The sequence below is a fragment of the Scyliorhinus canicula genome, chromosome 7, assembly GCF_902713615.1.
Source record: "Scyliorhinus canicula chromosome 7, sScyCan1.1, whole genome shotgun sequence".
Classification (NCBI taxonomy): Eukaryota; Metazoa; Chordata; class Chondrichthyes; order Carcharhiniformes; family Scyliorhinidae; genus Scyliorhinus; species Scyliorhinus canicula.
Genome location: NC_052152.1, coordinates 121,184,078 through 121,197,088, shown reverse-complemented (window position 1 = coordinate 121,197,088; position 13,011 = coordinate 121,184,078). Strand labels below are relative to the sequence as shown.

Sequence of the window (13,011 nt, the reverse complement as noted above, 5' to 3'; positions counted from 1 at the left end):
GATGTTTAGAAGGATTCCCCCTCCAATGTATGGCTAATTGGATTCAAAATGGCCGTGTGAAAAGACTCAGCCCTGATAGAGTGAAGCAGTTGGAGCTGATATCGCGGCACAGCATGGCGGAGGGTCAGGACCAGGGAGCAGTGGCTTTAGGACTGTTCTTTAAGGACTGTTTCGTTGAGCTGAATAAGGAAACGCTGGACCCGATCAAGGCTGCGATCGATCAAGTGGTATTGAATCAGGCGGCCCAAGGGAAAGCAATACAAGAAATTGAGCTGAAGTTGTCTAGCCAGGAGGTCTATCTAACCGTGCTGGAACATAAGGTGGAGGTGATGGACGAGTGCCACAAGAGAATGCAGGAGAAGTTCGAGGACCTGGAGGCAGTACTTAAGGATCGTTGGCCTCCCCGAAGGAATTGAGGTGTTGAATGCGGGAGCATATGTGGTGCGTTTCCACCGTTTTTCGGACAAAGAACTCGTCTTGCGGTGGGCCAAGAAAGAGCGGAGCAGTAGATGGGAGAACAGCGAGGTGCGCATCTACCAGGACCTGGGAGCGGAGCTGGCCAAGAGACGTGCTGAGTTTAACCGGGCAAAGGCAATCCTCTTCAAGAAGGGGGTGAAATTCGGGATGCTGTATCCAGTGCGGTTATGGGTTACGCACGAAGATCGGCACTTTTACTTTGAGACACCGGACGATGTATGGTCTTTCATCAAAGAAAAGATATTGGAAGCATCTTAAAAGACACTTAAATCTTGAAGGAGTTATGTGGTGGCAGTTTGTAAATTTTTGTAACTCTTGTATCGGTTCAGATAAGACTGTATGTGGTTCTGGGTGAAGTATTGGGCTGGGTTGGTGGTCTGAGGGTGCTTTGTTTTTGCAGAGATTGAATGCGGAGGTGGGAGGGGTGCCCCGAAGTTGGTGCTGTTCTGTGGGAGGTTGGGTTTGGTTCCAAGCGATTGTTTCTGCATTGGTTTATGTTAATTTCTTTTAATTGAGGTTGTTTACTTACTGGGGACTGCGATGTAGTTAAATGGTTTATGCATGTCGGGAGAAGGGTTTGAACAATAGGGAGCCAGACTGTTTGGCACCAAGGGCGGGGGCTGTCGGGGTCAGTATGGGTCAGCTGACTCTTGGAAGCCTGGTGGTCGGTGAACATGTGCTAAAATGGTGCTTGACCTGAGGGATTAGGTTTCGGGGGCTGTTGTGGGGGGAGGGGGAAGCAGGAGGCTGCTTCGCTGACAGGGGAGGAACTATCATCGGGGAACAAATGGGAGGTCGGGGGCAGCTGCTGCTTGTGGGGGAGTTCGAGGAAGTGGGTGGCATATGGTCAAAAAAAGGTTATGGCTCGTCGGCAGCGTGGGGGCTGATTACGTGGAATGTGAAGGGTTTGATTGGGCCGGCCAAAAGGGCTCGCGTTTTTGTGCATTTAAAGGGGCTGAAGGCAGACGTAGCAATGCTTCAGGAGACACACCTAAAGATTTGATCACACGAGATTGAGAAAGGGGTGGGTTGGTCAGGTGTTCCACTCTGCACTGGACTCAAAGACGAGGGGTGTAGCGATATTGAAATGAAATGAAAATCGCTTATTGTCACAAGTAGGCTTCAGTGAAGTTACTGTGAAAAGCCCCTAGTCGCCACATTCTGGCACCTGTTCGGGGAGGCTGGTACGGGACTGTGCTGCTGGCCTGCCTTGGTTTGCTTTCAAAGCCAGCGATTTAGCCCAGTGGCATTTGAGGCTGGAAGAATTGTGACTGATAAGGGGGAGTAGATATATAATGGTGAGTGGGAAGCTGGAGGGTGTACGGGGGGGTGCTTGTAAACGTACACACTCCGAACTAGGATGATGTGGGATTTATGAGGTGGGTGTTAGGCAAGATCCCGGATTTGGAGTCTCATGGCCTGATCATGGGGGTGGGGGGGGGGGGGGGGGGGGGGGGACTTTAACACGGTCATTGATCCTGATCTGGACCGGTCAAAATCCAGGACTGGGAGGAGACCTGCCGCAGCGAAGGGGTTGAGGGGTTTCATGGAGCAGATGGAAGGGCATGGGGGGGGCATGTCTGTGGAGATTCGAGTGGCCGCAGCGAAGGAGTTGAGGGGATTTATGGAGCAGATGGGGGGGGGGGTGGGCAGACCCATGGGGATTCGAATGGCCGAGGATGAGGGAGTTTTCGGTTTTTTCTCATGTCCATAAAGTTTACTCCCAAATTGATTTTTTTGTTCTAAGCAGGCGCTAATTCCGTAGGTAGCGGGGACGGAATATTCGGTGATTGCAGTCTCTGATCATGCCCGCATTGGGTGGAATATAGCGATGATTAAGAAGTGGGTAAGGGAGGAGGGATCGGCATTGGAGTGGATGGAGGCGGCGTTATGCAAAGGCGCCAGTTTGGGAGCACTGGTAATGGCACCTCTGCCATTCTCACGGCCCGGTAACTCCACTAGCCCGGTGGTGGTGGCGGCACTGAAGATCTGGGGGCAATGGAGGAGGTACAAGAAGGGGAGGGTGCGTCAGTCTGGACCCCGATTTGCAACAACCACAGGTTCGCGCCGGGCAGGATAGATGGCGGGTTCCGAAGTTGGCAGAGAGCAGGAATTCGATAGATGGGAGATCTAGTCATATATGGGAGCATTCCCAGTCTGAAGGCGCTGGAGGACAAGTTCAAGCTGCCTCTGGGAATGGTTTCAGATATTTCCAAGTCCGAGACTTTCTGAGGAAACAGGTGTTGGCTTTCCCGCTGATCCCGCCACGGGGGATACAGGACAGAGTAGTGTCTGGTACCTGGGTGGGGGAGGGGAAGGTGTCAGATATCTATCAGGAGCTGTTGGAGGCGGAGGAAACCCCTGTGAAGGAACTGAAGGGCAAGTGGGAGGAGGAGCTAGGTGGGGAGTTAGAGGCGGGTCTGTGGGTGGACGCCCTAAGCAGGGTTAATTCCTCCTCATCATGTGCCAGGCTCAGTCTAATACAGTTTAAAGTGGTGCACCGGGCACACATGACGGCGGCGAGGATGAGCAAGTTTTTTGGGGTAGAAGACAGATGTGCGAGGTGTGCGGAAAGCCCAGCAAACCATGTCCATATGTTTTGGGCATGTCCAAAGCTTGGAGGATTCTGACAGGGGTTTGCCATTGCAATGTCCAAGGTGCTAGGTACGTGGGTGGTGCCGAGTCCAGAGATAGCGATCTTTGGTGTGTCAGAAGACCTGGGAGTTCAGGGAGTGAAAGAGGCCGACGTTCTGGCCTTTGCCTCCTTGGTAGCTCGGAGACAGATCCTTTTAATGTGGAGGGACTCGAAGCCCCGAGCATGGAGACTTGGGTCAGTGACATGGCTGGGTTTCTAAAGCTGGAGAAAATAAAGTTTGCCTTGAGGGGGTCAGTGCTGGGATTCTCCCGCAGGTGGCAGCCGTTCGTCGACTTTCTCGGGGAAAATTAAAATGTCAGCAGAAGCAGCATTCTGAAGGGGGGGAACGGGTGGGTGCAATATGGTTAAGGGATGTACAGAAGGGGGTGGGTGGGAAATGTCAAGTTTACCATGTTGATGTTTTTTATTATTGTTTTATTTGTTATTGTTAGAAAAATTTTGCAAATGCTTCAGTAAAAATATATACTTTTTTAAATGAATTCCCTTTCTAGCCAATGAAGTACTTTTGAAGTTTCGACATTGTTGCAATGTAAGAAGCGCCACAGACAATTTGTGCACAGCAAGCTCCCACAAATGTAGTGATTTTATAATACCCAGCTACTCTGCCTTGGAGAATAGTTGGAGGTGAATATTGGCCAGTGTATCAGGAGGTCTGAGGTGCTCTTCTTCCAAATAATGTGGTTGGATCTTTGAAGATTGTCTGAGATGACAGAGTCCCTTCACTTGACATCTTGCTAAAGGTCAGAAATGACTGGAAATGGGGGTATTTTAACGGAATTCTGCTGACAGGAATAAATGCTGGGTTTGCACCTCAACTGATATAGCGCACCATTGCACAAAGAAAGGGTCACCTGTCGAAAAACATCTGCTGATTTTTGATGGAGATTACAAAGTTCAACACTGTACACTACCCTTCATATAACACCAAAGAACATTACACACCCCAAAACACACAAGACACATCACAAACCTTCGAACTGCAGGGGTCTTCCACCTCCACACGTACCGAGTCTGAGACAATACTTTTGCTTCCCTTAATATTTGCAATGTAATAGGCAACAATGCGGAAATAAGGCACCATATCCTTTGTGATCATGATTGGAAATGAAGTGCTGTCAGACCTCCCGATTCTCTCAAAATGCAGCACTTTTCCTTTGTTGAGCACCTGGAATATTTAATATTACGATTTCTGTAGAGTGTCACAAACCATATACATTTTTCAAATGGAAAAACATGAGCATGTATGATCAGTTCCAGCCCCATGTGCCCCGGAGTTGCAACACAGTTGAAATTAACTCTTAATTTTTAAAAAATACCCAAAGTCTATGGTGGCCCAATTACTACAGTCACCAGGTTTGTAAATGCAAACACAATTAACTTTTATTAACAATAATAACTATAATTAAATAGACAACAAATATAACTGGTTAACTATCATCTAATTTCTAACCCCCCCCCTCATTAAATTTCCACCATCCTCTACACAAGACAGACAAACACAGGGGGGAAAAAGGGGTAAAAAATAACCCTAAGTAAAAGGATAAAAGTCTCTGCTTCAGATGTACGTCTTCAAGATAGATTTTTCTTCAGTCCAGTCCTCCAGTTGAATGATGTCTTTGCTTTCCACCTGTAATGGTTTTCCGTGTAGACTCATCAGGGTCTCAAGACTTCCCTGCAGGACTCAGAAATACTTGCAGGAAACAGTTGGGAGAAAGGGAGCACAACATCTCCTCTAGGAGTCTAGGAGCTTTCTCTTCTGGGTCCTCTGAAAATCCCCACCTGGCAGAACACAATTGTTGTCTGTTGCCAGGCAGAATACTGTGACTTGCCAATCCATTGGCCATTAGCCAACCAATCGCACCAAATCCCTTCAATTTCCTGGGTGTCATAAAGTCTGAGTTTTTCTGTTCAAAATCTAAATCTTCATAGCACGGTATACCATTTTGCAGGTTTTGTGTTCCTCACTACCCATCTCAACTTAAAGGTATATCTCCTTTAAAGATCAATAGACCAAAGCAATAATGACAAAGTAGAAGAAATAGGAAATAAGGGTCCTCACATGTCACAATGTCACTTTACAGAGATTGTACCTTAGAAGAGCATTTAAAATTGATTTTATCGAATTTTAGGTCACCTCTTCTGTGCAAAATGTTTTTTTATTTTAAACTGAGTTTTCATCTTTCAGTTCTAGATTGAATCAGACATTTACATAAAACAGAAGAGTAAATCTAACTGAATCATTTGCCAATGAATCATCACTAAAATAAATTCCTTTGAGTAGAAACTTTCCGAATCACTTAAGAATGTGTGAATTAGAAGCAGGAGTAAGTTGTTCGGCCTGTCACTATTCAATAAGGACCTGCCTGATCTGATTTTGGTCTCAACTCCATATTCCTGCTTACTGACACACGAGGAAAGATTGAATTGATTTGGATTGTATTCGCTGGAGTTCAGAAGAATGAGGGGGGATCTCATAGAATAGTATAAAATTCTAATAGCACTGGACAGGGTAATTGCAGGAAGCCAAACCCAGATCTACTGAACTAACATCTTTCCCTTGAATCTCCACAGGGCCACCTGTAATCCGTTAAATTGCGTATCTTCCACCTTTGTCAACTCTGCTCCACTTTCTGCCTTTTAAATTTTGATCCCGATGGATTTATAAACATTGACACATAGTTTGCAACATAAGCAAGGATACAAGTTCCTTCCCCATTAGCTATATTCCTACACTTCTTTTGGACAGACTGCTTAATTTGTTACTGATATTTTTCTAATAGCCTCTCATATTTTATTTAGAATTTCTGTACTCCCAGTGCACACTGAAATGATTAATTCCTCCATTCTTATTGTACTCTTATTGTACATTACTCTTGTAAGTACACCAGAGTTTTTGAATCGCGGAATCAGAATTTTAAACTATTGGTTGATGCCAGCCTTAACCCATACTGTGGTAATTGCAGAACAGATCACATTATAATTCTCATTTCACTGGTAATACACCTCCCCTGGCAACGTGTTCCAGGCACTCACCACCCTCTGTGTAAAAGACCTGCCTCATACATCTCCTCTAAACTTTTCCCTGTGCATCTGAAATCTATACCCCCTGATGACTGACCCCTCCACCCTGGGAAAGAGTGCCTGCCCATCCACTCTATCCATGCCTCTCGTAATCTTGCAGAATTTTATCAGGTCACCCCCTCAACCTCCGTCATTCCAATGAAAACAGTCTGAGTCTATTCAGCCTCTCCACATAGCTAACACCCTGCAGACCAGGCAACATCCTGGTAAACCGCCTCTGCACCCTCTCCAAAGCCTCCACATCCTTCTGGTAGTGTGGCGACCAGAATTGAGCGCAATATTCCAAGTGCAACCGTACCAAGGTTCTATACAACAGTTGCATAACTTGCCAGTTTTTATATTTGAAGCCCCGTCCAATGGAGAGAGGTGCCTATAGTCCTTTGTGGACTTTGGCTAATTACAGCACTGAAAGTTAGGATAATGGCCTGTATAAAGTGGGCATGACCATTTAAACAGATGTCATAATACCAGTGCAGCAAAACCACATAACAATGTTCTTTAATATAGATTCACATCTGAATAGAAGAAGACTAATCATCATTAACTTACCATATAATAAAAGAAGTTGACATTGCTGATATCTAACTGACTGAACGCTGATAATGTCACATTTATGATATTCCCAGGGTATAGCAGAACATTTGGCACATTTATATATAGATACATCTGGTTGCTGAAATGGGGTTTAATTGCTATTTCACTGCTTACTTCAGTCCCACTGGCTTTATCTCCAGCAGTGACCTGGGGAGACAAAATAAACAGCTAATTAGAACTGAACTTCTTCTATTTCTGCTTGTATCAGCATCATAGACTGAAATGTTTTAAAATTATGAATCTGAGAAATGTGATAATATTGGCCAAGACGCCAGGGCAAACTCCCCTGCTATTCTTCAAAATAGTGCCCTGCAACAATAAGACCATAAAATATAAGAGCAGAAGTAGGCCATTCAGCCCATCAGGTTTGCTCTGCCATTCAATGAAATCATGACTGACCTGATGTGATAATCTTAAACTCCACTTTCCCACCTTATCCTCAGAATTACTTGTGCTACCGTGGGCAGCACGGTAGCACAAGTGGCTAGCACTGTGGCTTCAAAGCACCAAGGGTCCCAGGTTCGATTCCCCGCTGGGTCACTGTCTGTGCGGAGTCTGCACATCCTCCCCGTGTGTGCGTGGGTTTCCTCCGGGTGCTCCGGCTTCCTCCCACAGTTCAAACACGTGCGGGTTAGGTGGATTGGACATGCTAAAATTGCCCTTAGTGTCCAAAAAAAGTTAGGAGGGGTTATTGGATGACAGGGATAGGGTGGAAGTGAGGGCTTAAGTGGGTCGGTGCAGACTCATTGGGCCAAATGGCCTCCTTCTGCACTGTATGTTCCATGTTAATTCTTGATTCCCTTACTGGACAGCATAGTAGCACAGTTTCACTGCTCCACGGTCCCAGGTTCGATTCCTGGCTTGGGTCACTGTCTGTGCAGAGTCTGCGTGAGTTTCTTCTGGTTGCTCCAGTTTCCTCCCACAGTCCAAACCACTGCGCTACCGTGCAGCCCTAACCTTATTGTCTGTTTATATATTACTTGCTAGTTTACCCTCATAGTGTTTCCCCTTGCTCTTTACTATTTTGGACATCCTTTGTTAGTTTTCAAAGAAACATTTGCAATCTTCCAGTTTACCATTAATCTTTGGGGGAATGGGAACCAGATTAGGAAGTTAGAGGTCAGTAAAGAAGCAGCAACTAAAGCCAGTAAGGTACTAGATAATAAACTCAATGTGACTAAGGGAAGAGTAGACAGGGAAGAGATGATGAACGCAAAGGGACAGGTGGTCTGAGGTGCCTTTGTTTTAATGCGAGAAGTGTAGCAGGTAAGGCAGATGAACTTAGGGCTTGGATCAGTACCTGGGAATATGATGTTATTGGTATTACTGAGACTTGGTTGAGGGAAGGGCAGGACTGGCAACTGAATATCCCAGGGTATAGATGCTTCAGGAGGGATAGAGAGGGAGGTAGAAGGGGTGGAGGAGTTGCAATACTGGTCAGAGATGATATATCAGCTGCGATTAAGGAGGGCACTATGGAGGATTCGAGCACTGAGGCAATATGGGTGGAGCTAAGAAATAGGAAGGGTGCAGTAACATTTTGGGACTTTACTAAAGGCCTCCCAAAAGCGAGCATAAAGTAGAGGTACAAATATGCAGACAGATTATAGAACAATGTAGGAGCAATAGGGTGGTTGTGATGGGAGATTTTAACTTCCCCAACATTGAATGGGATTCGTGTAGTGTTGGAGGCGTAGATGGAGCAGAGTTTGTAAGGAGCATCCAGGAGAGTTTTTTAGAGCAGTATGTAAATAGTCCAACTCGGGAAGGGGCCATACTGGACCTGGTGTTGGGGAATGATCCCAGCCAGGTGGTTGAAGTTTCAGTCGGTGATTACTTTGGGAATAGCGATCACAATTCCGTAAGTTTTAGAATACTCATGGACAAGGACGAGAGTGGTCCTAAAGGAAGAGTGCTAAATTGGGGAAAGGCAGAGTATAACAAAATTCAGCAGCAGCTAGGGAATGTGGATTGGGAGCAGCTGTTTAAGGGTAAATCCACATTTGAAATGTGGAAGTCTTTTAAGGAAAGGTTGTTTAGAGAGCAGGACAGACATGTCCCTGTGAAAATGAGGGATAGAAGTGGCAAGATTAGGGAACCATGGATGACTGGTGGAATTGTGAAACTAGCTAAAATGAAAAAGGAAGCATACATAAGATCGAGGCAACTCAAAACTGATGAAGCTTTGGAGGAATATCGGGAAAATAGGACGAATCTCAAACGCGCAATAAAGAGGGCTAAAAGGGGTCATGAAATATCTTTGGCTAACAGGGTTAAGGAAAATCCCAAAGCCTTTTATTTGTATATAAGGAGCAAGAGGGTAACTAGGGAAAGGATTGGCCCACTCAAAGACAAAAGAGGGAATTTATGCGTGGACTCAGAGGAAATGGGTGAGATTCTTAATGAGTACTTTGCATCGGTATTCACCAAGGAGAGGGACAGGATGGATGTTGAGGCTAGGATTGGATGTTTAAATACTCTAGGTCAAGTTGTCATACGGAAGGGGGAAATTTTGGGTATTCTAAAAGACATTAAGGTGGACAAGTCCCCAGGACCGGATGGGATCGACCCCAGGTTCCTGAGGGAAGTGAGGGTCGAAATAGCTGGGGCCTTAACAGCTACCTTTGCAGCATCCTTGAGCACGGGTGAGGTCCCGGAGGACTGGAGAATTGCTAATGTTGTCCCTTTGTTTAAGAAGGGTAGCAGGGATAATCCTGGGAATTATAGACCTGTGAGCTTGACGTCAGTGGTAGGCAAACTGTTGGAGAAGATACTGAGGGATAGGATCTATTCACATATGGAAGAAAATAGACTTATCAGTGATAGGCAGCATGGTTTTGTGCAAGGAAGGTCATGTCTTACAAACCTAATAGAATTCTTTGAGGAAGTGACAAAGTTAATTGATGAGGGAAGGCCTGTCGATGTCATATACATGGACTTTAGTAAGGCGTTTGATAAAGTTTCCCATGGCAGGTTGATGGAAAAAGTGAAGTCATATGGGGTTCAGGGTGTACTATCTAGATGGATAAAGAACTGGCTGGGCAACAGGAGACAGAGAGTAGTGGTGGAAGGGAGTGTCTCAAAATGGGGAAAGATGACTAGTGGTGCTCCACAGGGATCCGTGCTCGGACCACTGTTGTTTGTGATCTACATAAATGACCTGGAGGAAGGTATAGGTGGTCTGATTAGCAAGTTTGCAGATGATACTAAGATTGGTGGAGTTGCAGATAGCGAGGTGGACAGTCAGAGAATACAGCAAAATATAGATAGATTGGAGAGTTGGGCAGAGAAATGGCAGATGGAGTTCAATCCAGGCAAATGCGAGGTGATGCATTTTGGAAGATCTAATTCAAGAGCGGACTATCTGGTCAATGGAAGGGTCTTGGGGAAAATTAATGTGCAGAGAGATCTGGGAGTTCAGGTCCATTGTACCCTGAAGGTGGCAACGCAGGTTGATAGAGTGGTCAAGAAGGCATACAGCATGCTTGCCTTCATAGGACGGGGTATTGAGTACAAGAGTCGGCAGGTCATGTTACAGTTGTATAGGACTTTGGTTAGGCCACATTTGGAATACTGCGTGCAGTTCTGGTCACCACATTACCAGAAGGATGTGGATGCTTTAGAGAGGGTGCAGAGGAGGTTCACCAGGATGTTGCCTGGTATGGAGGGTGCTAGCTATGAAGAAAGGTTGAGTAGACTAGGATTGTTTTCGTTGGAAAGATGGAGGTTGAGTGGGGACCTGATTGAGGTCTCCAAAATTATGAGAGGTATGGACAGGGTGGATAGCAACAAGCTTTTTCCAAGATTGGGGGTGTCAATTACAAGGGGTCACGATTTCAAGGTGAGAGGGGGAAAGTTTAAGGGTAATGTGCGTGGAAAGTTTTTTACGCAGAGGGTGGTGGGTGCCTGGAATGCTTTGCCAGCGGAGGTGGTAGAGGCGGGCACGATAGCATCATTTAAGATGCATATAAACAGATATATGAACGGGCAAGGAACAGAGGGAAGTAGACCTTGGAAAATAGGAGACAGGTTTTGATAAAGGATCTGGATCGGTGCAGGCTGGGAGGGCTGAAGGGCCTGTTCCTGTGCTGTAATTTTCTTTGTTCTTTGTTCTTTGCCACATAATATGATTTTTTTTTCCAGTTTAATACTATCCTCAATTTCCTAGGTTACCATGGTTGGTTTTTTCCCTACCTCAAATCCTTCTTCCTCACTGGGATATATCTTAGTTGTGAGTCATGAACTATTTTCATAAATGTCTGCCAGGGCAGCACGGTGGCCTAGTGGTTAGCACAACCGCCTCACGGTGCTGAGGTCCCAGGTTCGATCCCGGCTCTGGGTCACTGTCCGTGTGGAGTTTGCACATTCTCCCCCTGTCTGCGTGGGTTTCGCCCCCACAACCCAAAAATGTGCAGAGTAGGTGAATTGGCCACTCTAAATTGCCCCTTAATAGAAAAAATAATTGGGTAATCTAAATTTATAAAAAAATAAAATAAAATAAATGTCTGCCAATTCTGATCAACTATCTTTTCTGCTGAACTCCTTTCCCAGTCCATTCCAGCCAACTCTGCCCTCATTCCTTTGCAATTATCCTTATTTAAGTTTAGCACAGTAGTTTCTAACCCAAGTTTCTCACTCTCAGACAGTTATGGTCACTGTTTCCTCGGGGATTTTATTACTTTGAAATTGTTCACTAAATGTGTCTCATTACACATTGGGGCAGCACGGTAGCATGGTGGTTAGCATAAATGCTTCACAGCTCCAGGGTCCCAGGTTCGATTCCCGGCTGGGTCACTGTCTGTATGGAGTCTGCACGTCCTCCCCCTGTGTGCGTGGGTTTCCTCCGGGTGCTCCGGTTTCCTCCCACAGTCCAAAGATGTGCGGGTTAGGTGGATTGGCCATGCTAAATTGCCCATAGTGTCCTAATAAAAGTAAGGTTAAGGGGGGGGTTGTTGGGTTACAGGTATAGGGTGGATACGTGGGTTTGAGTAGGGTGATCATGGCTCGGCACAACATTGAAGGCCGAAGGGCCTGTTCTGTGCTGTACTGTTCTATGTTCTATGTTCTATTACCAGATCCAAATTAGCATGATCCCTGATTGGATCCACATCCACCTGAACAGGCAAGTGGTGCCTTGATTGGCATCGTATCTGAAAGGAGGCACCTCCAATAGTGCAGCGCTCCCTTGGTATTGCAGTGGAGTGGCAGTCTTGGTTTTCTTGTGCTCAAGCCCTGGAGTGGGACTTTAATATGAAAAAAGCATGTGTGCTGCAAAAGCAATTTTGTCTGTTTTGTGTTCTCTGCACCCCAACCCCAATTGCACTCAAGTCCTTTAACTCATCAGAATCATCTTACATTGACGAATTGTGGGAATAAACAGCTTGCATTTATATAGCACCCATAACATAACAAAATGCCCCAAGGCATTTCACAGGGATGTTATGATGTGGAGATGCCGGCGTTGGACTGGGGTGAGCACAGTAAGAAGTCTTACAACATCAGGTTAAAGTCCAACAGGTTTATTTCAAATCACTAGCTTTCGGAGCACTGCTCCTTCCTCAGGTGAATGAAGAGGTAGGTTCCAGAAACATATATATAGACAAATTCAAAGATGCCTGTCAATGCTTGGAATGCGAGCATTAGCAGGGACCTTGCTTAACCAGGGGCCAATGTAGGTCAGTAAGCACAGAGAACAATAAAATATATTCTTACTTTAATATATAAACTCGTTGCGTTTTCAGGGACATTGAAGGAGAGACCCAGTTCACCAATCCTGTCAGTAAGTTCGTCTTTTGTAGCCTGCATGTTTTTTTGCTCTGAGATAATTATATCAATTTTGATGGGTGCTTCAGAGACAGGGGAACCATCTGGATAGGTTATTGATGCCTGTAAAGCAGAGTGATAACAATGACAAGTTAGCTTCTTTCTCCATTAATGTGATAAAGCACTCTCCCCCCACTATTGAAATCAGGTTTATGGGGTAATAATTAGTCTGGGATGGTCAGTGCAGGCTTGGAGAGCCGAAGGGCCTGTTCCTGTCCTGTTCTGATCTTTGTTCTTTAGTAGCATTAAACTTGAGATATTGGGCCAGTGTTGACGCTGGGGCAGGATTAGTGCACTTCCATGGCAGCAAACCTAGCGCCGCACCTGGACCGATTCAATGGCCAATAATGGGCTAGCGCCACGTGGAGCACGATTGATTC

At 45.7% G+C, this 13,011-nt stretch overlaps 1 protein-coding gene across 2 annotated transcripts in view; it reads right to left on the bottom strand.

Moving 5' to 3' along the window:
- The window catches only part of LOC119969329 (complement C4-B-like), a 132,236-nt gene that overhangs the window by 41,461 nt on the left and 77,764 nt on the right, over positions 1–13,011 (bottom strand). For both annotated transcript variants that reach the window (XM_038802826.1, XM_038802827.1), the window contains exons 8-10: positions 12,521–12,694; positions 6,764–6,955; positions 4,104–4,298 (exon numbers count right to left, since the gene is read on the bottom strand). In XM_038802826.1, coding sequence (XP_038658754.1) covers positions 4,104–4,298; positions 6,764–6,955; positions 12,521–12,694 — 561 coding nt within the window. The remainder of the gene's footprint in view (positions 1–4,103; positions 4,299–6,763; positions 6,956–12,520; positions 12,695–13,011) is intronic.